Source organism: Pomacea canaliculata, linkage group LG7 (assembly GCF_003073045.1).
Source record: "Pomacea canaliculata isolate SZHN2017 linkage group LG7, ASM307304v1, whole genome shotgun sequence".
Lineage (NCBI taxonomy): Eukaryota > Metazoa > Mollusca > Gastropoda > Architaenioglossa > Ampullariidae > Pomacea > Pomacea canaliculata.
This window is the reverse complement of record NC_037596.1, coordinates 4,119,437-4,147,184: the sequence shown is the minus strand read 5'-3', so window position 1 is coordinate 4,147,184 and position 27,748 is coordinate 4,119,437. Positions and strand designations below refer to the sequence as shown.

The window sequence follows — 27,748 nt, the reverse complement described above, 5'->3', positions numbered from 1 at the left end:
CTAATTGGTGTTTAGCAGTACAGTCTTATATGTTAAAGATTTTATGTTCATTTTATCAACTAGTCGTTCCGCATTCCTGCCTTGTCTTGTAGCCTTGTCAGCAGGGGTTGTCTCGAGACTATGCGAGATTCTCAGGGTGGAATTCCATGTTCCTGCTGCGTTCATGATGTGACACGACTGATTACAGTGATAGTAGAGTGAAAGTTGTATTAGCCATCTTGGTTGCCAGTACTGATTGCCTTTGTCACCACATGCACCCCTGTCGGAGATGCCAAGTGTGACACGGGGGGTGGCGTAACTTCCTCCTTCATCGTCCAGGAGTCGCTCCGGCTCCGCTCAGCACCCGCTGAGGTGTGATCTCATCAACTTCAGTAATCTAATGATAATCAGCCTACAAGCTGTCCCGTTGACCATCGATGGGAGGAAAGCAAACTGTTTGGATGGACCGATTGGTTAGATATACTTAATTCATGGTCTGCCTGCCACAGTAGATTTTATCTTTGTTTGTCTCTCTGTTTAAAATAAATAAACTCTGACTCACTCTCTGTGTGTGTGTATGAGAGGAGGAGGAGGAGGGGGGGACATAAATCGCAATGTTTATGAGTGGTCAGCATCACTGCATCAATGAAAACTAAATGTAATCAAGAAGAAAAAAAATACAATGCTAGTTTCATTCTTCCTTAGTAGCAATACGCTCACGTGTTTTACTTGCTTGTCTCGAGGAAGAACATGTCACACAATGCGATAATAAATCCTTAGTCAGAATTCAGGGCAGAAAATGTCAAGTCCTGCTTGCTTTGTTCATTTCTTCTCGACGGAGGTGTCCTCTGGACTCCAGTTGTCCTAACAGTCAGGTCAACGGAGTCTTTTCCACGAGCTGCTCAGGTTTTGAACGGGACAGAGTCCCAAATCGTCGGGTCAAAGTTCAGTTTGACATAGTTTGTAAAATGTCTCAAAAGACAAGAAGGCGAGTCCATAATCTCATAAAGTAACCTCCCTTTAGCTGTGCTGTCATGTCCAGATGTCGCCACGGTCGGTTGGCCGTAAATTTCTGTCTTCGTTCATCTGTGACCTCGCACGCGACCTGGAAGTCAAAGGCTACGCAAAGTGGGGAGAGTGTCCACACGACAGGGGTAGGGAGGGAGCAGCGCTGAACAAAGAAGCATCTTGGATTGGGGGAGGGGTGAAAGGTCGGGAAGGGGGCTGCACTCTGTCTGATCAAGAGAAAGTAAGGTACAAAGAGGAAGAGTGGTGGTCCGTCGAAATACTTTGAAAACACAAAAACTCAATAACTCTTTCCACTTTTCAAATATTTATTAGGTAACAAGGGGGCAAATCTGAACCGAAGATACCACTTTTTAAAAAAAGCAATTGGAATGCAAATAATACAACAGCTATAGGTAATACCTGTGTGAAACTAAAACAAAATGTCCTTTAAAAATCTCAGATATCTCAACAGTCTGGAACAAAATTGAAAGTGAAAGTTGAGAAGAGCATTAATTTCTACTTTTGGAATGTTTTTGTAACATTACATAAAATTTTTTTTACCCTTTCCTACTTTAATTTTTCCCGTTTTCTGTCATCTCACGTCTCATACTCCTCATATTCTTTGATTTTGTGTTCATTCGTTATTTCGCTCATTTAAAAATTTCTTCTCTATTCTCCGCTCTTTCTTTCTTTTCCACTTTCATTAACTTATACTGTTCTTCTTGCTGTTTTTCCTTTCACTAAGTTTTGTTGTTTCTTTCCTCTTTTCTTTATCTATTTATGTCGGTTACTTTTGTGTTGCACAATGCAAATTTTTAAGCTTTTTTTTTTGATACAGCTCTTTCTTTCCTTTCTTGTGTTCCTGCCACGATTAAAACACAAATGACATGGCCCAAATAAAGGGGCATAAATCTTAAACCATGCGAAGCCACATCCATTTCCTCGGTTTTTCCCCTTGACTGACATGCACTGTTCATGGAATCATCTGCCATCTGCGATCGGTGCAAAGTTCAACTGGCCGCATCATTAACCAAGAAAAATATTCTGTTATTGAATTGTCTAGTGTATGTCTATGACAACAGTCTTCCTTTGACACGAACCGCGTTTGTCACGTGTTTGTTATAAAGAACTAATTATTAATCTGTTCTCATGGTTTGTCGCTGAATTTGTGGTCAGTTGGTGTCCTGTATACTGTAGTAATTGTTGGAGGAGTCTGGGTCAGTAGAGGGACCGCTGATTTTTCAAACACATCTTCCTGCAACAACAACAGTAAAAGGATGTGTTACTTTTTTGCCACTCCTCTACCGGTAAATCATACCTTGTCCTTCATTTCAATAGCTTTACACATCTGTTTACAAACATCTATTGACACATAACCGCACTCTGCGAATTTTCCATGAGATGAATGCTTTAAAAGAGAAGAATAAAACATACTTTGTTGGGTTTCTCCTTGTTCATTTTTTTGAGAAACTCCGGGGGCCCGAGTCAACCAGGACCCTCACTGCTCCTGGAGGAATCTGACTTCGCTTGACATGGTCCCAGGCCTCGCAGTACATGTCCTCCGTGATCACGACATACTCTGGACCGGCCTCCAGCATCTCACCTCCAGTGGCGGGTGGTGCTGGACAGGTTGACAGCAAGTGTTTCTTTAAATGTGACAACAGCGTACTGTATACTCAACATTTTATTCCATTATATATCTTACATACTTTTTTGAATGCCTATTAATTCTGTCTACAGACATAAGCCAATAGGGAGATAAAGAGATAGAGAAATAGAAAGAAATGAATAAAGACAGACACTGGGACAAAGAAGAAAAAAAACCCATAATGCTGGACTTATCTCTGCAGTCAAATCTCAGCTTCTTGGATATGAATCGAATACGTTAGACAATTGTACCATGCCTTGAAGAATTTAAACTTACATGAAGCTATCACCAGTAACATAATATTTATATCAGTTATGAAATTAAGATAATATAACATTTATCCCAAGTCCGATATTTTTGCAAGCCTGAGTGAACAAACTCTTCTGTTTTCGGAAAAAAGCTTACAAACACAGCCACAAACAGAGAAAGGGACACCATGACACAAACTGTAACATCACAAATGTTTAGAAGTCCACCAATTAGTACATGGTCCCCAATCTATTAGCTGTAGTGTTGACAGCACAAGGGTCCCCATGCACTTTCGAGAAGACCCCAAGCCATGCAAGAAACTGAAACACGGAAGACTGTGTTTGTCTGCACAAGCGAGGACCAGGGGGAAAAATGAAAAACATACTGAGATGGATTTAAGAGAGAAAGAGAGAGGGAGAGCAGGAGGAGAAAAAAATAGATAATGAATGTGAGGAGTATAGAAAGAGTGATAGAAAGAGGAGAAAGAAAAATGAAAGAGGGGAGAGAGAGAGAGAGCATGGAGGGTGAATGTAGCAGGAGAAATAAGTATAAAAGAACCCGTTAATACGACCTAGACTCACACGACAGGATGACAATTACCTGGAGTTTCCGGGTTCGTAGACTGGTTTTCAATTGTTTTCTCGTGTTTCCTTGTACAAACATACACATTTGGATGTTAGCGATCCAGTAAACAAAATGTATTAAAATGTATTAAAAAGAATATTCTTCTCAAAAAGGGAGTAGATTATTGATAGCTCCTTGAATTGAGCTCCTTATTCTATCAGAAGAAATGGTCAGTAATTTATCTTATGCATCATATATATATATACACATATATCATGCTGGCCATGTTATTAATTTCCTTCACGTATTTTACGTTGGATTTCAACTCATGGCTAGTTAGTCTCTGAAACATTGTTTTCTTGGCAGTCTAAATCATTGGAAAGTTTTTCTGAGATATTTATACATCATTGTTTACTAAGTGTTACTAAGTTGACTTACATATCTCCATTAACATCTGAAAAGAAAGGACAAATAGAAAAAGATAAATATCATCATCATCATCATCATCATCATCATCATCATCATCATCATCATCATCATGAACGATGGTGTGAAAAATACAAATCGATCGAAAGATTGAGTGATTGAGGTATACAAAATGCTCAGCTTATCAAATACTTTACTTCACGTGTGCTGTTATAAGAATATCTATTTCACACGACAATATATTCTATTTATCTGAAAAGACTGACCATTGGCTACTCACTATTTTTGCCGAATATAGGAAAATTGGCACACAGCTTGTCGGCGAAATTCGTAACCTTTAATATTCGCTGTTAGTACCGGCCACAAAATCGAATTTACGAGTAGGTTAAGCACTAAAAGTGTTGGGTTTAGCGACCGAGACTGGAGTATATTTGCTAGTCAGTTCCTTTTGAATGAAAGATAAATGAAAGAAATTAACAAATTTGAACATGCATGCACCTTGCAATATTTTCACTACGTTCAGAGAACATGAGAGAAAAGTAACTATGACAGCCATAGGAAACTTACCTGATAAACGTGGTTTTAGCCGTCTACAGACAAGAAGGACTAGAACAATGATGACGAGAAAGCCACACACACCCGCGAGAATAAACTTCACATTGTCATAGCGTTTCTGTTCAGGTTCTGGAGAAAAGTAGAGAAAGTGCGTGAAAGATTAAGATCATATGATGTATCTCATAATAGTTTACTTGATTGTTGATGAAAATACATGTACCAATACATACATTCAATATTCCAGTAGTAGAGCAATTTCACTCAGTATTTTTGAATCATTAGTTTAGTTCATTCCTTGTTACTCCTGTAGCAGCTTAGGGCCGAAACAACTCCTCGCTAGCGGACCCGGTATAGGGCAGACCCCTCCCCCCTTAGTTGGGCCCAGGTGGTTCCGATGTCCTTTGCCTCACTCTCTACTGTTCTTTTCCAAGGCTGCTTTGGTCTCCCAACTCTCCTCTTCCCCTGAGGGTTCCATGCCTGCTTGGCAATGGTGTCAGCTGGTTTGCACAGGGTGTGTCCTATCCAGCCCTATTTGAGGTCTTTTGATGTCTTGGCTAGTGGCATTCTGGTTGGTTCTTTTCCACAGGCTGCTGTTGGAGATCTTTTCAGGGCATCTCTTGTCCTCTCTGACAGACCTCGTCACTTGGTGGTTGGCTTCCCAATATTCAGCTCTGAGATCTTCCTTCTCTTGTTGATCTTGAAACTGGTTGAGCTTCTGTTTTAGTCCCTTTCTTGATTCAGTCTTTGCCCAGGTCTCTGGGGTCATCCATTCCTTGTGTTTTCTTTCTTTCTTCTCTAGAACATCTGTACTGGTTTTCTTCCAAATGCTGTTGAGTGTTGACCAAAGTTCTTCCAATGATTCTTCTGTCACTCCTGAAAGGGCCTCATACTTATTCTTGACTTCACAGTTATAAATTTCCCTTGTTTCCTTGTTCTTGAGGTATTGAGTATTGAACACATAATGTTTTCTTACACACAGTACTCACAGTACTTACACACAGTGCTTAGACACTATACTTACATTATTTACACACAGTACTGACATATAGTAATTATACACATTAGTCACAAGCAGTACTTACGAGCAGCGTAGAACGTTAAGCTCTTCTCGTTTTGTTTCTGTTCTCCTTTCGACGAGTTGGACATAAACCATCTCCATACATACACTATTTCTCCAGGCTTCTCCACCTTCTTGAAGAAATTTGCAACCGTCGGTTCACAGTGACAGGAAATATTGGATCTATCAGTTAAACTGCAGGATGTTTTGTTATGTATTATTTTACAGTGAATCTCGGGATTCTGATTTTTGATTTGTGTTTCTATGACAACAGTATACTGTAGATCTTCTGTACATTTCTCCAGGTCCAGTTGGAATGTGACGTTTATCCAACCGTTGACAAAAGTGTTGAAGGATAGACTCTCTGGGTTGATGAACCTCAGCTCAGCACCTGTGACGATGGAAATAACAGACGCTGACTACATAGGCGTAGATAGGTTACGTGAATGCAGGCTAACATTTATTTCCCACTAAACCATCGGAACATCACTTGTGTCCTTCTCCTTTTTATGCACCTAGCAAGAGAGCAAACGCTTGCGCGCACACACACACATAACGATCGACGGACAGGTAACACATAAGCAGAAGAACAGTTAAAAATTGCACTAATACTTACAGCTTTCCACGGGAGAGAAAAAGATACTGATGAGGATTAAGCAAAAACACTGCAGTCTCTTGACTGTCATGGTGTGTAGAGTGGTCAACAAGTGACAGACTAGTGTCAAAATGAAATAATTCTCGAAACTGATACCTCCTTCACGGACAAATGACTTGGGGGGCAATATTACTTCCGTATAGACTTTCAGTACAATCGGTCTTCACTTGTTATTGAATAATGAAGAGACAGCAATTCTGTACATCGAGTGAGTCTTATTCTTCCTGAATATGGTTGCGTTCTATCTTTTTGTTTCGAAGGAAGAAATTGGACATTTCCTGCGCAAGTTAAAATTCGTTATTCCTTCCATTACCTTGTTAAAATATTTCCTGGTATATCTTCCATGTTTATTAGATTTTTTGTTAATATTCCTCTCTAGAACTCTACTCACTTAAAAAATTTTCAAACTTTGATTCCAAACCTTTCCTATTAAAACACCTGGTACTAATACCTTCAATACTTAATGGCCACATTACCACATAAACATAGCAGCCGTGTAATCAAGTTCCGTGTGGACAGTGGAGCTGATGTATGTCTTACATTAGGGTCTGAAAATATTCCAAAGTATTACATCAGTATGTATTACATACATGTATGTACTCAGACAGGGTCTGAAAGGGACAGAGTTAGTTTGTGTTCAAACAAAAGAACGCACGAACCTTTAGGCTGCTCTAACTTTTTCAAGAACTTGACATGACTATCCTCCCATTTCGAGCAACACTATCTACTGCTGGAGTGAACAGTGAGATTTTTTTTTTACATTATTTTACTATAATTTCTGGAGTTGGATTCTTCATTAGCGTTCCTACAACAAGAGGGTTGGCTGAATTGTATGGTTTATCGACATCAGTGTACAGGGACTTGGTGACAGAGCTGATGAAACTCAGCTTCGGTACTGTGGAAAAAAATATGGTCACTGAAGCTTTTTCTTTCTCCACCTCTTGTACACACTCACGTAGGCACTCACGAAAGATCACAAACATACAAACAAACAGATTGGTAAACAATTCTACCAGATGTCGTCTTCGAACTCACTTTAGAAAGGAAGAAAGCATATGTATACAAAGGAATACATTCCAAATATTATATTTTATCTCTGTACAGGATACAGCAATACTCTCTGCATAATGTACAGCTGGGTATTCGTTAAATGTACCCCCGAGCGGCAAATAACAAAATTAATAAAAAAAAATGATGCTATGTGGTTCCTGTGAAGACAGTTTTACTATCTTATCTACTTTATATCGGAGCCAAACTACGATAAAAACTTATAAAAGATTTACTCACCAGAGTATGTCCGTAGGTCTAATTCGTTGTTGTTGGAGGGAATGGGAGGACACTGCAGTTTTCACAGTTACGTTTTCTTCTTCAGCTGAGCATTGAGGCTTTACAGTAGTTATTTTAATAATGTTATTTCTTAGACCAGCTCTTTTGATGTGCCTTAATATCTCCATCACTCCTTAAAACATTTTCTTTCGCTTCCGTTTTTGGAATTAATGCAGATTTTGAAGTTTGTACCACGGAGAATAACATTTTGTGGCTTTTACTAGAAAACATTGTTTATCCTGCGCGTTTGTTGATAAACACGCAGAATAAACCATTCAAGGACAATCTCCACATGCTGCAAAGTTGAGAAAGTGTCAGGTACGCGATGTGCAAGACATAAATCACTCCGGGTGTCATCCTCATTCCAGCAATCAAGGTCCACATCGTGCAACGGTAACACACATGGACTGGAGAAAACAGTGATGCCACACATTGCCCGACAGGGTTGTGGGTAATATGGGAATCGCGGGTAGGGAGAAAACTACACAATGTGATGTTGGGATAATGATCGGCAAAAATTGTAAGGACGCCAAGAACTTGTGTATTATAAATTATTGAGATAATTAAATGGCATTTTCAAGTCCAATTCTGTCAGCTGTGACTGAGAATTAGTGTCATTATTAGTATTACTGATGCTTTCCCCCTAAATTCTTAAAACTTCACAATGCTTGAAATGTTCTACCAATCATTTAACCAGTCAACCAGCCCAAGCAATTTGATCCCCTACCTCTGTGCTCCGAGTGGAAATATAGTGTTTATTCTTTATAATTAGCTTCAAATTCAATGCTGTAACTATGTAATCTGTCTCACACAACATTGTATACTATTCTATGGAAGAAGAAAACACTGACCATTTTTTGCTATTCACTATTTTGGCTGGTTAAAAAAAAGACAGAAAGAAACAAACAAACAAACAAACAGACAACAGCAACAATAACAACAGCAACAAAAAACAAAACAAACAAACAACAAAAACAAACAAAAACAAACCAACAAAAAAAACAAAAAAACAACTTGAGTGAACCTCTTAATTGAGAATTTTTACCTCAAACGCTACAACCAGAGATAAAAGGGAATATGTTAACCCCTATAAACTATGATTTTAGTGTCCGAGACGGGAGTACAGGTATTAATGAGTGGATGTAAAATGAAGCAGCATAAATGAACACATAGAGGAAAAAAGTAAAGAAAATAATTAAAAGAATAAAATGATAAATATTAATAATGAAATATTAAATTAAGGAAATCTTTTTCTAGTTAGATAAGTATGCATAGCCATACAAGTAGTTGTATGCAGTCTGTTTTATGCTACATGGAGAGTTAAAAAGAAAATACAGCTGCTATGGCAATCACAGAAAACTTACCCCTGAAACCTGGTTTTAGTCGTCTACAGACAACAAGGACAAGAACGATGACGACGAGAAAGCCACACACACTGCCGAGAATAAACATCAGGGTGTCGATGCTTTTTTTTTCAGGTACTGAGGAAAGGTAGAGAAAATTAAGATAATATATTGGGATCAAATAATGATTTACTCAATTGTTGATAAAAAATTGTATTAAACTACATAAGAACACGCGAATCGAATATTCCAGAGAACAGAAAAGTCTTGCTCAGTTGATGCTTAATCAATCTAGCTCAGACAAACATTGTTTCAAAGAGTAAACCTCCATCAGTCACTGGTCACACTTCAATTCTCTTTTCATATAAAACATGCATATTTTAAACACTATCATTTATCAAATATTCTATAATTTTGTTCTAAGAAAAATTTTGCGATTCTTATTTTTTGAGGAAACTACTACTAAGATATTATCAAAACGAGTGGCCATAAAAAAGCCAGTTTTTATTCTAATGTTTTAACATTAACTTTGCACTATAAATGTCCATAACAAAACAATAATAAAACAACCCCTTCCGAAGTATAGCAGGGAAATTTACTTTTACTTTTTTTGCTACAACTAAAGGTAATTTACTTGATGTTTAAATTAACGAGTACAACACTTCAGATTTAGTGTAATTAATGTTCTGACTTCTTCATCACGGGTCACACTTACATCTGCACGACAACATCGACAGGCACAATACTTACATAAGTACTACACACAGTACTAAAAGTAATTACACACAGTACTTACACAAAGTGCTTACATGTAGTACCTAAACACAGCACTTACATTTAGTACTTACACACAGTACTTACGAGCAGCGTAGAACTTTAAGCTCTTCTCGTTCTGTTTCTGTTCTCCTTTCGACGAGTTGGACATAAACCATCTCCATACATACACCACTTCTCCAGGCTTCTCCGCTCTCTTGAAGAAATTTGTAACCGTCGGTTCACAGTGACAGGAATTATTGGATCTATCAGTTAAGCTGCAGGATGTTTTGTTATGTATTATTTTACAGTGAATCTCGGGATTCTGATTTTTTATTTGTGTTTCTACGACAACAGTATACTGTAGATCTTCTGTACATTTCTCCAGGTCCAGTTGGAATGTGACGTTTGTCCAGCCGTTGACAAAAGTGTTGAAGGAGAGACTCTCTGGGTTGATGAACTTCAGCTCAGCACCTGTGACGATCGAAATAATTGAGGATGACTATACAGGTGTAGACAAGTTATGACAAGTGAACGTATGTTAGAAAACTATTTCCCACTAAACCAAAGGACAGTCAGGTGTGTCTTTCTTCTTTTTGTGCACCTACCAAGAGAGAAAACTCTCGCGCGCATATACACATTGACTACACAGGCTTAGATTACGTAAGCAAATTAATCAAAATGTATACTCGTTTGTATTTTGAAAAATCTAGCCTAGAAGAAACCCACTCTGAAAAGAATTTCTTACTGCTTTGTGTGCACGTAGCACGTTTTCTAGACAGAGTGAGAGAACGCGTTAACACACACACAAAGACACAGAAATAGAGGGAGAAAAATAAGAATAATAAAAATAAGAAAGCTGTAAGAATAAAAAAATATCTAAGGGAAAGATGATAGAGTATGGCTGGAAGTGCTATTTTATAGTAATTTGTTGCGGTTCACTGAGCTCCTTATATCATACATCATCAAAACAATAGAAGTAGAAGCAGATTTTGAAGCATGTGATAGAGGCATGATGACTACTACAGTTTGCAGCCTGCCTACTGTAGTTAATGTGCTCACATGTCAGAACTGTGATATAGCGCAGAGGAATATGCATAAAAACAACACCTGGAGAAAAAACACAGGGTGTAAGAGGCAGTACAGTTATTACATAAACAGAGGAATAATAATTAAAGATAACGCCAGTACTTACAGCCTTCCACGAAAAAGCAAAAGATACTTATAAAGATAAAGCAACAACACTGCAGTCTCATGACTGTCATGGTGTGTAGAGTGGTCAACAAGTGATATGCCAAAGACAAAGGGAAATCACTCTAGAAACTCAGACATCCTCAAAAAAAAAAGAGAGAGCAATACGACTTCCTAAAAGTCGTTCATTGTACTGAGGTCTGCACATGTGAGAGCTAGGAAAGTATCGCATACATAGAGTGAGTTTTATTTTAAACTGATTGTATGGATGCGTTTCGAAGAAAGAAACATTTCCGCATTTAGCTGAAGTATTTTTGTAATTTTCTCCATTTCTTTAAATCGGTTTCCAAGTTTCCTCCATAAATATTTGCAGTATGTTTGTTCAAACAAAAGCTAACAACTGTCTTATCCTGTTCTGAAATTAAAAAAATTCTCTCATGCCTTGCATGTCTTGATATAATCAAAACAATTTTTAAAAGCCGGTGAATTATTTTTTAGGCAAAAGGAGTCATGGTGGACAAGAATTTACCAAAGCTCAATTTAAGCACGAAAATAAATGAAGCAATGAGATAGATGAAAACACTTGCATAAGAACTTTGTGTTTGCCACTGTCTACTAAATTATGTTACTGTTTTCGTGCGCACGATAGTGATCAACCGGAAGTATGATGGTTGCCAAGAAGGAAATTCGTCCAATGTATGGCTACAGGAGTTATTGCAATTTGCGACCATTGAGCATAATTGGTGGAATCGAAACGTTTACATAGACTGGAATAAGGACGCGTCTTATTTTAAAAATATATTTTGATGTTCTCACTCGACAGTATCGGACATCTGAGAAAAACAATGGTACTGTTGATGTAGATCATGGTGATGCCGTGGACCATTAATTTTATTTTAATCTGTGTATCGAAAAATCTGATCAAACTTAATGTTTCTAATAAAAACTCTTTTTTTCACCGAGAAATCTTGTTTGCATCGAAAGCCATACATAGATCCCTGTTTAGGGTTTGATTTTCTTCCATTATTTGTCTATCAATCTCAGGCTGGAAACCAATCACATAATGTTTAAAGTTCTTTTTTTTGCATTAAAGGACCTGTAAGTGAAGTCCTTGTCTCATGAACAGGTGAAGATGTAAAGTAAAGTTTTTCCCAATTTTCCATTCCGCTTTTGTGGTATATGCCTACAAACATCTCCATCAGGACAGTGAATGGATATGGACCCCAGCCAATAGGACAGCTGAGACTAGACGTCCATTAGGCGTATCTGTGTACAAACGTGACGTCAGGATTTTGACTGTTTTTCAAGCGGCTGAGGACGGAAGATTCTCGTGAAAGGTGTTAAAGAGATCGAGAAGACGCCATAGAACATTCGATCATCCTACTGCTGATGTCAAATCAAGTTGGACGATAACATAGCAAAACTCGAAAAACTTTTTAAACATGCAAAATGAAGAAGACTAGAGATTCAGGATATGGCGGAACAGAAAAGATGAAGATCTACCACCATACCAGTAGTTCTGTCATGTGGTAAGATTAAAATTATCACTTCTGAACTTATTTTCTTAAACAAAAAGTATAAATTTTATTTGACTTTGCAGCCTTCCGCAGTCACAAACAACATAAATACAGATGTTTCTTTCCAAAGATGTACTAAGGATGTTGCAGTCAAGAAGTGAATAATAATAATAATAACAACAACAATAGCAACAACATCAGTAGCAGTTAGGACAAGAAGGAGCAGAAGAAGGAAGGCAGAGAAAGAAGCAATACGGGAAACAACACATTAGATACATTGCTTTTGACAGATAAGAAATACTATAAAGAGAAGATAAACATTGAACAACTTTTAGGTCTTGCAGCTGCTGCGGTAACAGCAGTGTAGTTATTATTAATCGTAGAAGCAGTGTATTATTGTTATTAGAAGAAAATATATCTTGATCCTAGAAGTACCAGTTAGAACGTAGAGTGAATAAGTATAGACAAAAATAAACTTACAACTTTCATGCGAGTAGCTCATACTAAAAGTCATCAAAATAAGAACACAAGAGTGGCTGAGGTAGATGGCAGCCATGAGCTCCGCGCAGCTTCAGGTCAACTAAAGTTGGAGTCCGCGCAGAATCGAAACTTTTCCACACCGGAAGTTATGACCTCACGTGCGACAGATGTTGTAAAATCAAGCGTGAATAATAGTTCCTCATGGGACTTTCTTAATTTTCCTTTTGCTCTTGATATTTATGAGTGATGGCTTTGTTTATATCTCTTATTTACCTCTCTGTCAAGGTTAAGGGAGGAGAAAATGGTTGAATATTATAGCTATCTCTTATTGCCTGCTTGGTAGAGTTGTATTGCTCATTCCATTTAAGCAATAGCCAAGAAACATTTATAGAAAAGTGTGAATGAAACCTATTGATTATTTTGTATATTTTGTATAACATCAGACCCATGACCTTGCAAAATAAGTCACATCGTCACTTAAAGATTTCCTTAGCCTGATAAATAGAACTAGAGAGATTAAAAATCCCAATGGCTTAAGAGGTTAGAAACTTCTAGAGGAGTGACATACTTCCTCAGGCTAAAGAAATACAGGAACAAGATACCATGAAGGGACAGTAGCATGCATGCCCCCCATGCCCCTTCAAAAAACGAAAGGTTAGTTTTAAAAAGTTATCTTCGTTATAACAACTTGAAGAAATACGGAGCAACGAAGCTCTGAGAAGGATTTCTTTCTTTGCAACATCGCTTTCGATCAAGAGACTGATCAGCCGCTTCCAACCTCTCTCTGGTTCCCTCTCTGTCTTTCTCACATCTGCAGCCCACTTACATACTGACCCTGTTGTTACTGATCCTGAATCAGGATATTTTAGTCTTAGTTTCAGTAATGTTTTAATTCATACTAAATACAATGCTACTAAATATATGTTACTTACCTAGATGGTAAAAACTCAGTCATGGCTCGTGACATCATGGTGTAGGCTGGTCCTTCCTATTTTGCAGCATTTTAAATGCATAATTTGATGTTTACAAGTAGGAATGAAAAATAATTATTAATAATACATTTAAAGAAGTTAAATTAAATTTTCGTTATTTAAAAACGTATTTGACTTGTAACAGTTTGCTATATTTTCCACAGCACGCAAGAAACATTTTTACGGGGTGTAACTTTTGGGTTATTTATTTACGAGGTACAGGTCATAGTCATATATTTTGTGTAAATCACAAACATCGATGACGTGCTATTTAAAAAAATAGAAAAGAAAAGGAAAAAAACCCCGAATTACTAATCGAAACTTTGAAACTAATATCATATGTATTCATATCCTATACAAAATGTGTGATAGCAAAAATAACTGTAATATTATAGGATTAAGGCTTTAATGTATTGTATTGAGAAATAACTGTTATCCAGTGATTACTACCAGGAACCTCAAGAAAAACTAAAAATAAAAAGAGCCAAAATGCATTACAATCATACCCTTTAGATAATAGTCTGATGAACAACCAGGAATACAAAGACACGTACATGCATGCTGTCGCACAATAATACAAAAGTCACAGAACGACGTTTACCTTTATCAAAAGCTGTCTTAGAATCTTTTCTTTTTAAATGAAACAAAAATTTTGTGAATGGAAGTACGCTTACCTTGACACCTGACGACATACACTCGACATTAACTAAATGACACAAAGAAGCTATAATATGTGTTTGGTTACAGTTGAAAGACATCAACATCTGAGAAGAGTCAGTAGAAGAGATAACAAGAAGGTGGCTAGGTGTTTCAAGTGACGAAGGGAGAAAAAAATCTTCAGCCTGGAGATGCATCCACGACAGCAGCTCATTTCCATTGCTTTCATCCATTTATCAATGTCCCTGGTACAATCTTGAGAGTTTTAATAAATCCCTGCAGAGACATGAGTATTCTCTATGAGCAAACAAACTTCTGTATGGTGATGACTTCTAAAGACTATCACTTGATTCTCTTGTTCTATTTTACTACAATGATGACGAAAGTTTTTTTTTTTTTTTTTGGTATTTGTCTTGGTTCAGCTTGAAAGTCATATTAATCCATTCACTGACGGATTATTTTAACGAATTCCCGATAAGTGCTTAAAAGACTGATTTCGCCTGTGGAGAAAAAAAAATTTTGTTGGTTAGCAAGAACCGATTCTATAAGAACATCCATTTTATTTGAAAGCAACTTTTCATTACATGTATAGTAAAAAGCTAAGGACCATTAGTGGAGTCTGTGACAACAGAAGTATCTACAACAGCAACAAGTTTAATTCATATAAAGACAACACCAAGAAGACTCAGCTTATATCCTTTGTTTACATAGCTCATACTAAATTCACCAAGATGACAGCACAAAAGTAGTGAAGGTATGTATTCACCTTGTTGACTGCTGTCCATCAGGTTGTCCAAGAATCATTGCAGGGTCGGACTTTCGACAACGAGTTCCACACCAGCAGTTCCAATGTGTCAAGTTTATGTTTTGAGACTAAGCATGCACATACTTGATGTAATCATGAGAAGTAGCCTCATGATCTTTACAATAATAAATGACTTTTTTTCTTTCGCCTTCACAATATTTTCAATAATTTTACTTGAACGTAATGCTTTTTGATAGCGGTTACATTTTGTGTAAATTAGGACAATTCTGTAAATTTGCATTTCGAAAAAAAAATATACTAAAATTTACGATAGCTGCTTTCAAATTTCGAATAAAAATAGTTTTACGTTATATCGGAGTGAAACTACGATAAAACTGATGTAAAAGATTTACTCACCAAAGTTTGTGTGTCCGTTGGTGCGATTCGGGTGAGAAAAGAACAACAGTTAATTCGGTTTATCGTTCATGAATGTTGGAAGGAAGGGCAAGTGACTGCAGTTTTCAGTTATGTTTTCTTCTTTAACTGAGCATTGAGGCTTACAGTAGTTATTTTAATAGTATTATTTCCTATACCGGTTTTATGATGTGCCTTAATATCTCCATCTCTCCTTAAGTCCTTTCCAACTTTGCGTTTCGCTTTCCTTTCGCAGTTGATGGAGAGTTTATTTTGATTAATGCAGATTTAATTCAGATAATGCAAAAGTTGGTACCACGGAGAATGAAGATTCGTGGCTGTAACTAGAAAACATTGTTTATCCTCCGCATTTGTTTATTAACACTCACAATACATATTTCACGGAGAGTCTCCAGATGTAGAGTTGAGAAAGTTTCAGGTACGCGATGTGCAAGACATAAATCACTCCGGGTGCCATCCTCATTCCAGCGATCAAGGTCCACATCGTGCAATGGTAACACAAGGACTGGAGAAAACAGTGATGCCACACATTGCCTGCCAGGGTTGTGGGTAATAGGGGGATCGCGGGTAGGACAAAAACCATACGATGTGATGTTGGGATAACAATAATCAACGGCGAAAATTGTGAGGACGCCACTAAATTGTGTAGTGTCCATTATTGAGACCATTAAATGAAATCTTAAGTGACTTCTTGTCAGCTGCGACTGACAATCAGCGTCATTATTAGTATTATTGATAATTATTCCCCCAATTATTAAAATGTTTCAATTGCTTGAAATGTTCTACAGATCATTCAAGCAGTCAACCAACCCAAGGAATCTGACCCCCTTCCCCCGTTGACCGAGTGGAAACAGTGTTTATTCTTGGTGCAAATAATTTATGTTAGATGCAACACTGTAAAAATTTAAGCTGTCAATCACACAATTGTGTAATCACACAACATCGCATCGTATTTTGTTCTAGAGAAGAAGAAAAGACTGACCATTTGCTATTCACTAGTTTGGATGGCTTCAAAACCAACAAAAAAGAAACTAAAGCACAACTCTTAAGTGTTAATTTTTAGCTCAAATGTTATAACCAGAGATAAAAACGAATATATTAACCACTATGAATGCTGATTTTAGTGTCCTAAACAGGAATACATTTATTAGTAAGCACATTTCAAACGAAGCAACATGAAAGAGTATAGAGGGAAAATAAATCAAGAAAAAAGAACAAAGTGATATGTATATATTAATAATGAAATGTTAAATGACACAAATCATTTCTATTTGGATAAGTATGCATAAGCATATGAGTAGTTGTATTCAATCTCTTTTATGCTACATGCAGAGTAAAACAGAAAATACAGTTGCTATGACAACCACAGAAAACTCACCCGCGAAACGTGGTTTTGGTCGTCTACAGACAAGGACAAGAATCATGACGACGAGAAAGCCACACACACTGCCGAGAATAAACTTCAGGGTGTCGCTACTTTCAGGTGCTGGGGAAATGTAGATAAAAGATCATATATTGGGATAAAATAATGATTTATTCGATTGTTGATACAAAATTTGTATTAAAGTATATAAGACTGATGTTCAGAGAACAGAAAAATCTTGCTAATTTATACTTGATCAATCTGGCTCAGAGGAGCATTGTCCTAAAAATAAGCCTATCAGTAAGTTACTATAATTCGCATGTCAGTTCTCTTCCTACACTGTATCTCTCGATACATTCAAAGGGATGCTCAATAGAGATTTGTTAGTGAAGAACCATGTTGATAGTTTACCAAGAGCAATGAAAAAAAGTAAACATCTTTTATTAAAAGTTCAATGGGACTAGGTTTATAACGACAGTTAATTCTCTAGAAATGTGCAAAAAGTTTTCTTATATACTACGTTAAAACTTACATTTAAAAACCACTCTTGCAATTCAAATATTTTATAAATTTGTTCTAAGAAAAAAAAATCATTGATCCTTATGTTTTTTGAAAGGAAACAAATGCTAAGATATTGTCTAAAAAGATGACTGTACGATAAGCCAGTTTTTATTCTAATACTTTAACATTAACACTTCATTATAAAGCCCATAAAAATGAAATAATAATAAAACATTTCCCTGAACCATAGGCCAATGTACGTTTGGTCTTTTTGTGACAAATAAAGGTAGTTTAACTGATGTTTAAATTTGATGAGAACAACACTTTGCATTTAGTGCAATCAGCTTTTGAAACATTCTGACTTCTACACCACAGTACTACTTAGACATTGTACTTACACATTGTACTTACACATTGTATTTACACATTGTACTTACGAGCAACGTAAAAAGTTAAACTCTTCTCGTTCTGTTTCTGTTCTCCTTTCGACGAGTTGGACACAAACCATCTCCATACAAGGACCGTTTCTCCAGGCCGATCCACCTTCTTGAAGAGTGTTGCAGCCTTCAGGTCGCAGTGACAGAGAGTATGAGATTGTTCAGTTACACTGCAAGATGTTTTATACTGTAATATTTTACAGTGAATATCAGGATTCTGATTTTTGATTTGCGTTTCTATCATAAGTGTATACTGATGATCTTCTGTACATTTCTCCAGGTCCAGTTGAAATGTGACGTTTATCCAACCGTTGACAAAAGTGTTGAAGGTGAGACTCTCTGGGTTGATGAACTTCAGCTCAGCACCTGTGACGATCAAAATAATTGACGCTGACTACATAGGTGTATGTTAAAAAATTATTTCTCCCAAAACCAAACGAAAATATCGTGTTTCTTTCTCCGTTTTATGCTCCTAGCAAAAAAGAATACGCACCCACACATTGACAATATATGCGTAGATAACTTAAATCAAAATGTATGTTCATTTGCATTTTAAAAAAGCATTCCCTTTCAAACTATAAAAAATCCGCTTTGAAAAAAATAGAGTTTCTTTCTCCTTTGTGTGCACGTGGCAGGTTTTCGAGAGGGAAAGAGAGACAGAGAGATAAAATGTGTAAAAAAAAAAAACCAGACACACACAGAAAGTGAGGGAGAGAAAGAAAGAATACTAAAGACAAGAAAGCTGTAAAAAGACGAAAAATGCCTAAAGGTAAAGATAAAGAAAACGGCTGGAAGTGCCGATTTATAGTGATTTGTTGCCGTCCACTCAAGTCCTTATATCGTACATCATAAAACTTCGACACCTACTTCTAGTCAAAGTAGATAATAGAGGTATGATGTAAACAGTTTGCAGCCTGCCTACAGTGGTTAATGTGCTCATATATCAGAAATGTGATACACAGAAAGAGAAGAATAACAAAATACAATACAAAATAAAAATAAACGCTGATAAGAAAAGAAAAGAACATAAATGGCTGAGAAAAAGGGAAGAAAAGTATACTGAGATTTTATTACTTGTAGAGAAATATCACAGCAGCAATAATAATAGTAGTTATAGCAGAAGAAGAAGAAGAAGCATATGCACACAACCTAAACAATGTGAATGAAAAGGAAGTAAACGATATGGAGCAGAGGAATAAGTAAAAAAAAAACACCCGGAGAAAAAACAAATACTAAAAGATGCAGTACACTTATTACATAAGCAGAAAAAAAAATAGTTTAAAATTACACCAATACTTACAGCTTTCCACTGAAAAGCAGAAGATACTTATGAATAATAAACAACAAGACTGCAGTCTCTTGACTGTCATGGTGAGTAGAGTGGTCAACAAGTGATATGCCAAAGACAAAGAAAAGTACTCAGACCTTCAAGGAAAACAAACTGAGAGCAATGACTTCCTGACAGTCGTGTATTGTACTGAGGTCTGCACATGTGACAACGGAAAGTATCGCATACATCGAGTGAGTTTTATTTTAAAATGACTGTATGGATGTGCTTTGAACAAGAAACATTTCCGTATGAAGTTGAAGTATTTTTGTGATTTCCTCCTTTTCTATAAATCAATTTTCCAAGTTTCCTCAACATATAATTTGTAGCATGTTTTTTTCAAATAAAATCTAGCTACTGTTCTATCCTGTTCTAAGATTACAAAATTTCTCTGATGCCTTGCATGTCTTGACATAGTCACAAAATCTTTTAAAAGCCGGCGAATTATTTTTTTCGGCAAAAGAAGTCAGGGCGGACAAGAATTTATCAAAGCTCAATTTACGCACGAAAATAAATTAAGTGTATATAGACATGTAGACAGTTGGATAAGAACTTTATGTTTACCACTTCCTCTAAAACTATGTTACTTTTGTACTGGGCACGATAACCATCAACCGGAAGTTAATGCCATCTGCAACAATTGAACATAATTGGTTGAATCGAAAAGTTTACACAGACTGGAATAAGGAAGCGTCTCATCTTTTTTATTTATTTTAATGTTCTTACTCGTCAGTATCCGACATCTGAGAAAAACAATGGTACTGTTGATGTAGATCATGATGATGTCGTGGACCATTGATTTTATTTTAATCTGTGTATCGAAAAAAATTTATCCAACTTAAAACCGAGAAAGCTTGTAAAGACAGACCTATATCCCTATTACGGTTCGATTTTGTCTTCCATTATCTATCTTAGGCTGGAAATTAGTCACATTATGTTGAAATTTCTTCTTCTTTGGTTTTGACATTGCATTAAAGGACTTGTAAGTGAAGTTATTTGTCTCATGAAGTGGTGAAGATGCAAAGCAAAGTTTATCCGAATTTCCTCTTCCTCTTTTGAGAGTTTTAGTAGTTCCCGAACGTTCTGTCACGTGGTAAGCGATTATCACTTCTGAATTTATTTTTTTCAAAAACAAAAAGTTATAAAGTTCATGTGACTTTGCAGCCTTCCACAGTCACAAACAACATAAATACAGATGTTTCTTTTCAAAGATGTACTAAGGATGTTGAAGTAAAGAAGTGAATAATAATGATAATAATAATAAAAATAAATAAATAAATAAATAAATAAAAAGATGTTTTCATACTTTTGAATTTTACAATGTCGTTTTCTTACTTTTCTTTGTGTCGTCTGCGTGTTCGTCTAGACTCTAGAGACAACTCCCTCCAGTGAATAGTGAGTCAGTTGGTGAATTTGTGTCCAAGAAATTTACAGTCAGTGAGTTAGTACACTTCTGTTTAGGTGAATGAGTTTGTATGGGTGCACGCGCGCGTAAAAAAATACATAGTTCATGCATTACCAGTTCCACCACAACACGATTTTATACAAGACTTTTATCCTACACACTCGCATTTCCATCCTGAAAAAGAAGAAACTTTTTCATCACCATGAGAAAAACTTTACTGATCTGCTGTCACCAAACCACTTCAATCCGTACAAAATGTAAAGAACGAACAGCTGACTGGTTGTATCTGGTTACACATTGTCGATGATAATATAATTATATTCATACCTGTAGTTTTATTTCTTGTGCATGGAATCTATATTGTAATAAGTAGTTCTTTACTTGGAAACAGATGTACACGAGAATGTCTTTCACAGTTACTAAATTCCGACACCTGGTGTACACAACACGTGTAGAAGAACCTGTCAGCATATGTTGTTGTTCAGTTCCGTAAACTGAGCAAAGGAACTACAACAAAACAAACAAACAAACAACAAACAAACAAACAAACAAACAAACAAACAAACAAACAAGCAAACAAACAAACAGAGAAACTAATGACGGACTCTACAAAGCTTTCTCCTCGTACAGCTCGTTTGTGAACATCTCCATCTGCGCCTGCTGTTCCACCCGACGGGGTCCGGGTGGATTTCGTCTGGGATCGTGGATCGCTCTGTCATAGACATCTTCTACATTCACTGGGTTTTCACACCTGCTTTCTTCCCGGCTCCTTACGGTGACGGCGGGAGCTGATGAGAACAAAAAACAAACAAAGAAAATCACTGTAAAAAAAGTGGTCAACACCGATGATATTTTGTTTAATCGATGTTACATGTAGGTGGGTTTCCCTCTACATTTCAAAATACATTTCTATGAAGGCTCATTTTAGTTACGTATTTCCTGAAGACTGAATTTTCCTGACTACAATTTCCAGACTGAAGTTTTCGAATTCTAATGATGAAGCGCGCATGAAAATCCTGTACTGCGCTGTGCATGCTCTCCTGAACAAGAGAGAAAAATAAAAAAAGTATGACAAAAAAGATAGTGGGAAAAGAGTTGAAGGTAAGTAGATGAAGAAACAGGAAGATATTGTCAACAATATAGACAACAAGACCGAAATTCTGCCAATAAAAAGACCAAAGAAGATAAGCAAAACACTCACACACACACGCAGATTGACAGACAGAGTGAACTTGAAACAGAGAGAGAAAGAGGAGAGGGGGGGGGAGAGGAAACGACTTGTTTACATGGTGTAAGTGATATGAGAGAGAGAGAGAGGTGAGGAGGGAGTAGAGGTTGTTACATTAAGGATTTTTTTTTACTTACGTGGATTATTATGGTCCCGTTGCCCCAGTTGTGTGCAGCCCCATGGTGTTAGCTGCACCTTCCTGTGTTACAGTATAGCACATGGTAACCTGCATCTCAGCTAATATGTTAATTATTATTGTTGTTTCTGTTTTTCGTTATTTTATTCATGAAGTTAATCAACGCGAAATTTTCGAGAAAGTTGACTTCTTCTTGAAATAATCATAAATATTTTTATTCTCCTCCTGGTTATGTGTAATATTTTAGTTTTCTACGAAAGTCATTTTTATGTCCTGGAGAGTCTTCTGTAAATATGTATTTCTTGTGTGTCATCGTGTAATGTGTTGTGTGGCACTGTGCCGTGTCAGATACTGGATAATATCTATGTGACATCGTAGAAAAACATCATGTAACACATTTTGATGACATTTAAAATTAAGTTTTAATGACACATTAAGAGCTAATGTGAAAATTTGAATTGAATTTGTTTCTCTTTCAAACCCATAACTTTTTTTAATAGCAAATCATTACTGAATATTTATAACATATTCCGGGGGCTAATTTAATTTAATTATATATATATATATTCTTCTTGATTGTTGTTGATACAATAAATTTAAAATCACTTTTGGAAGTAATACAATTTTAAAGGTAGCACTTTTGTTTCACTCAATCATTGTTAAAAAAATTCTGTAATAAACCTTACCTGTGTTTAGTTGTTGCTGAAATCAAAGAGCAGTTTGATTACTACAGGTAAATGGAGCAAACTTATGATCATAAGACAAGGATTAATGTGATCACAATGGCAATTAAAACATATTTACTGGACACTTATATTACAATGGCACAGCAGACACTGGAGAGACATGTTAAAATATCACTGACAAATAATTGCAAAATATTATCACAGAAATAACAAAATGACAAGAACTCTGATGCTCTCCTTTTGACTCACATAAAAAAATTCTTACTTCTGGAAGCCAGCAGATTTTAAATATTATTTTAGTTATAATGGTATTTGACGGCTTGACAAAAGCATGCAATCTTCGGGAAGAATAATTTTCTCATTGTCACAACAACATAAAATGTAGGAAATGAAAGAGTCTGATGTAAATTTACTCAACAGAAGAAATTGTCAGTTTTTGTTAAGTGTTTTTACATCGACTACATTAATATTCATAGATACTTACTTGGCAACTGTAGCTTCTTGCAGAAGGTGGAAAGAAGAATGACAGCAACTACAACGAGGACGAAACTACAAAGTGCACTGATAACAAACTTCATTGTCGTCATACCGCTGACCGACTCCTTGTCTGATGATGAAAACAACCATAAAATAACTGGTGCAGAACATGGGATAAAATGAATGCGAAACCTTTTCATTCTTTTATGATTTTAGTTTTACATGCATACAGGTTTAACTTTGATATTTTCTGTCAAATATATTGAATAAGAAAAAAATTAAATTACAAAAAGACTAGATGTGAAACTAAAACTACTAGCTTTCTTTCCCTCCAGCAATACAGTCTGTTTTCTTTTCCCTTAGCTTTCACCTACATAGAGTGAGAGGTTAAATAATTAGTTTGCTTCAAAGACAATGAACAATCATTTCACATTAACAATAACAGTGATGTTGTGAACCTTTTCCTACCAAGATTTCTGGTTGAATTTTTTTCTTATAAACGCGTCTTAAAATAAAACATGTCCATGTAGATTCTTTAAGGAATATAAGTAATTGGACCTAAGAGGTAATTACACGAGCGCGGTTAGATGAAAGGAGTAGGAGCCGATGTCATCTTGCAAAATGTTTCAAGGTATAGACATTTTAGAACAGACAGGTAGATAAAATAAAAACAATGCGGTACCCCAGTTTAAGGTTGTCTAAAGAAATTATAAAGTGACTACAATTTTCAGGAGTTTGATTGGAATAAATGCAGTCCTGTCTATGCCAAGCGAGGGACTGGCTTTGTAAGTAGTTTGTAATCAACATCAAAGCTACTGTCAGTATGATAATAAGATTTTTTTTGTGTTCTATACAGCATTTGATTCCCATATGCTTTGGTAGTATAAGAATGTGTTTTTCATTAAGCAGACAGCTGCTGATTTGTAGTATATATATATAGTTCAAAGATAATATTTTCTCACAATTGTGCGATTTCACTTTTGGCAGAACTTCATCAGTGTATTTTGACTTCAAATGGTAACCCTGAGATACGTGTTGGCATCGAGCAGTAATCAGTATCAGAATTCATCTCCTAGATTTTGAGCTTATGGTGAAGCATTAATGACATTAATACTACTACTGCTGCTGCTGATGAGGATGATGCATGAAGGGTATCTTGATGCGCTTCACAAGAGACCAGGGGAAGTGGGAAAGAGTCCGTGTGATGAAGTCTTTACAATGGAGTATAAACAAGCATGTCCATTTAGCAATACAAGAACATGAAAGAAGAGATAAAAGCTTTGGGGAGTAAAGACAGCAAGATGGGCACGTTATAATAGGTGTTTCCAAAAGATTTATGTTCTCTAAGTCCAGTAAAGTAAACAGAGACATGATTCAATGACAGCATGAGAACGAGTTCTAGATGCGATTACAAATAATAATTGTATATCGTTGCATATCGTTTTTGCATATCGTTACACGTTGTGTATCGTTGTTTATCGTTTTTGTACATCGTTACACGTTTTTGCAACTCGAGATTATTGTGGCCACTCACATATACCATTTAAACTTAATTTACGTTCTCTCTTTATCTTGTGTCTTACATTCCTTACATCGGAAAGCAGCAATATAACATAAACAGGCACAATGCTTACCTATGACAAAAACAAACATCTCCTTCTCGCTATTTTTTCCTGAAGTCAAGTCAGTCCATCTCCACCTGTACTCCACATTGCCAGGTCTCACCAGTTTTTCCGAGAATTCCACAGGACCCGAGGGACTGACACAGCGACATGAGTATATAGCTTGATTACTTGTTTTGATGCACATTTTGTTGTGATGTATTCTACAGAGAATCACTGGGTGATTTTGTTCCTTTCTTTCTACGGTGATAAGATATGTTTGGTCTCCACATTTATCCAGGCTGAACGTCGCATTAAACCAGTCATTGACAGACATTTTCTGTGTCTTCCCGACTGGGCTGAGGATGTTCACTTCACCTTTGTGGGATTAAGAAAACAAAATGTAAGTTGGCCAAGCATTATGTACCGAAATACTCACAAGTATATGTTTACAGTAAGTAAAGACGCACGTACACACAAACACATGTTCATAATTAGACACAATATGACAGAAAATTGTTCTTTAAACACGGCAGGGTTAGATGACAAAATTGTAAAAGGACTTTCAAAAAAGAGGAAGAAGGTGACATGTTACAGAAGAGACTAAACTGTTTTATACAGAGCTGTTGTTACTTTTTCTCACCAGTACAAATGTTTATTATTTGCACAGTTGAAAGAAAGGTGTAAATGTTTTGCTTGCACAGACCCGTCCTAAAGGGGACCATACTGCTAATAATTCTAGCAATAATAATAACATCAAAAGCAGTTAGCACAAGAAGTAGCAGCAGAATGAAGGAACGGAAAGAAGTAATACGAGAAACAACACATTAGATGGATTGTTTTTGACAGATAACAATACTATCAAGAAAAGAATTTTTAGGTCTTGCAGCCGCTGCGGTAACAGCAGTGTAGGTATTATTAGTGGTAGAAACATCTTATCTTTGTTATTAGAAAATATATCTTTGTACTAGAAATGTCAGTAAAAACATAGAGTGAATAAGTAACGACAAAAATAAACTTACAACTTTCACCCGAATAGCTCACACTAAAAGTCATCAAAATAAGAACACACGAGTGGCTGAGGTAGATGGCAGCCATGAGATCCGCGCAGCCTCAGGTCAACTAGAGAGGCGGTCAGCGCAGAATCGAAACTTTTCCCGACCGGAAGTTATGGCGTCACGTGTGACAGATGTTTTAAAATCATGCTTGAATAATAGTTCATCATTGACCTTCTGAATTTTCTTTTTGCTCTTGATAATTATGTGATGGCTGTGTTTAAATCTCTTTTATACCTCTCTGAAAAGGTCAAGGGAGGAGAAAACAGCTGAGGAGCATTGTTTTCTCTCATTGCCTGCTTGGTAGATTGTATTGCTCATTGAAGCAATAGCTAAGAAAAAAATGTATTGAAATTGTGAGTGAAACCTATTGATTGCTTTGTATATTTTGTATAACAACTGACCCATGACCTTGCTAAAAACATCACGTCGTCATGTAAAGATTTCCTAACCTTGGTAAATAGAACTGATTACAAAATCCTGATTGTTTAAGAGCTTAGAAACTTCTAGAGGAGTGACATACTTCCGTAGGCCGAAGAAATACAGGAATAAGATACCATGAAGGGACAAAAGCATGCATGATCCCCATGTCCCCTCCAAAGAAACGAAAAGTTAGTATAAAAAATTATCTTCGCGAGAAAACTTTGGGGAAACACGGAATATACAAAGCTCTGAAAGGGATTTTTTTTCCAACATTGCTTTCGATCAAGTGACCGATCAGCCTCCTCCAGCCTCTCACTGGTCCCCCATCTCTCTCACATCAGCAACCCACTTACATGCAGTAATGTTATTACTGATACTGAGTCTATGATTCACGAATCATGATATTTTTGTTTTAGTTTCATGATGTTTTAGTTTTAGTTTATATTACATACAATCTTACTAAATGTATGTTACTTACCTAGAAGGTAAAGACTCAGTCGTGGCTCGTGACATCATGGTGTATGCTGGTCCTTCCTGTTTTGCAGCATTTTAAATACGCAACTTGACGCTCACAAATAAAATGTAAAAATAATAATTAATAATACATCTAAAGAAATTAAATCAAATTTTTGTTAGTCAAAAACATAATTCGATTTGTAATAGTTTACACTGCTGTATTTTCCTCAGCACAAACATTTTCACGGGATGTAAATTTTGGGTGAAATAGCTCCTATTAAATCACCAAGATGATGGCACAAAAGTAGTGAAGGTATGTATTCACCTTGTTCACTGCTGTCCATCAGGTTGTCCAAGAATCATTGCAGGGTCGGACTTTCGACAACGAGTTCCACACCAGCAGTTCCAATGTGTCAAGTTTATGTTTTGAGACTAAGCATGCGCATACTTGATGTAATAATGATGAATTTGCCTCATGGTCTTGACAATAATAAATGATTATTTTGCTCTACACCCTTGCTTTTGCAATATCTTGTTACTCTCAGCTCTTGTTCTTGTTATTTTGTTCCTCTTTGTGATTTCTGTATTTGATTTTATTTTTTGTTTTGTAAGGTTAGCTATTATTTTATATGTTATTTGTTTGTTTTCCTGTCCCTCGTATCTTGTCCATGTTTTGTTCTTGTTCTTACGCTCTAAGAGCATGATCCTTAGAGTGTATGTGTGAGCTTTACAAATATTGCATTTATTATTATTAAAACGCTTTCACAAAAAACAAACAACAAAAAACTTTTTAAAGCAGAACGTAAGGAGGAAAAAACAAACAAACAAATAAACAAATGATGTCAAAGCATAAAAGATGATTAAAAATAAATCCAGCGCTAAACAACAACAAAAAAAATTAATTATTATTATTTCGTAGTCAGTTGCATTTTCAAGAACTACGGGAGTCAATGAAACCTCTACCTGAAGATCTCTGGCATCTGGCGGATAAAACAGCGACAACAAGAACAACAGAGACGAGCACGCCACCAACACTGCCCACCCCGACGATAATGTTTCTTGTACGATGACCATGTGTCTCGTCATCTGTTTCA

The 27,748-nt window shown here is 36.4% G+C and overlaps 2 protein-coding genes across 6 annotated transcripts; both read right to left on the bottom strand.

Annotated features, from left to right (window-relative positions):
* Nucleotides 1–1,289: 1,289 nt before the first annotated feature.
* LOC112568825 lies at nt 1,290–19,335 on the bottom strand. Of its 3 annotated transcripts, XR_003100199.1 has the most exons (10): nt 19,161–19,335; nt 17,861–18,226; nt 12,752–17,045; nt 9,672–10,037; nt 5,512–8,948; nt 4,442–4,558; nt 3,887–3,902; nt 3,485–3,534; nt 2,422–2,608; nt 1,290–2,242 (listed from the first exon to the last, which is right to left on the bottom strand). XR_003100199.1 is itself a non-coding variant. In XM_025246322.1 (9 exons), the coding sequence occupies exons 3-8, from the start codon at nt 6,170–6,172 to the stop codon at nt 2,442–2,444; spliced, it is 786 nt and encodes a 261-aa protein (XP_025102107.1). In that variant the 5' UTR covers nt 6,173–8,948; nt 9,672–10,037; nt 12,752–12,902; the 3' UTR covers nt 1,290–2,242; nt 2,422–2,441. The 3 variants fall into 3 exon arrangements, 2 of the variants coding, with proteins under 2 accessions (XP_025102107.1, XP_025102108.1); XM_025246322.1 differs by lacking the exons at nt 17,861–18,226; nt 19,161–19,335 and having other exon boundaries at nt 5,512–5,877; nt 6,103–8,948; nt 12,752–12,902; XM_025246323.1 differs by lacking the exons at nt 12,752–17,045; nt 17,861–18,226; nt 19,161–19,335 and adding an exon at nt 10,759–10,908 and having other exon boundaries at nt 5,512–5,877; nt 6,103–8,948.
* A 1,461-nt stretch (nt 19,336–20,796) lies between these two features.
* Nucleotides 20,797–26,737, bottom strand: LOC112569571. 3 transcript variants are annotated; one of them, XM_025247386.1, is made up of 6 exons: nt 26,677–26,737; nt 24,754–25,098; nt 23,127–23,249; nt 22,643–22,658; nt 21,958–22,019; nt 20,797–21,380 (listed from the first exon to the last, which is right to left on the bottom strand). In XM_025247386.1, exons 2-6 carry the CDS (start codon nt 25,055–25,057, stop codon nt 21,199–21,201), a joined length of 687 nt encoding a protein of 228 aa, XP_025103171.1. In that variant the 5' UTR covers nt 25,058–25,098; nt 26,677–26,737; the 3' UTR covers nt 20,797–21,198. The 3 variants fall into 3 exon arrangements, with proteins under 3 accessions (XP_025103171.1, XP_025103170.1, XP_025103169.1); XM_025247385.1 differs by lacking the exon at nt 26,677–26,737 and adding an exon at nt 25,743–26,228 and having other exon boundaries at nt 21,958–22,026; nt 22,650–22,658; XM_025247384.1 differs by lacking the exon at nt 26,677–26,737 and adding an exon at nt 25,743–26,220.
* Between the last annotated feature and the right edge of the window lie 1,011 nt (nt 26,738–27,748).

Coding starts and splice junctions, on each gene's coding strand:
- LOC112568825 (XM_025246322.1), bottom strand. CDS start 6,172: ATGACAGTCAAGAGACTGCAGTGTTTTTGCTTAATCCTCATCAGTATC. Junction 5,878..6,102: donor TTTCTCTCCCGTGGAAAGCT/GTAAGTATTAGT, acceptor CCATCGTCACAG/GTGCTGAGCTGAGGTTCATC. Junction 2,609..3,484: donor TACGAACCCGGAAACTCCAG/GTAATTGTCATC, acceptor CAACCTGTCCAG/CACCACCCGCCACTGGAGGT.
- LOC112569571 (XM_025247385.1), bottom strand. CDS start 25,818: ATGGCTGCCATCTACCTCAGCCACTCGTGTGTTCTTATTTTGATGACT. Junction 25,099..25,742: donor GAGCTATTCGGGTGAAAGTT/GTAAGTTTATTT, acceptor AATCCCACAAAG/GTGAAGTGAACATCCTCAGC. Junction 23,250..24,753: donor GATGTTTGTTTTTGTCATAG/GTAAGCATTGTG, acceptor TTTCATCATCAG/ACAAGGAGTCGGTCAGCGGT.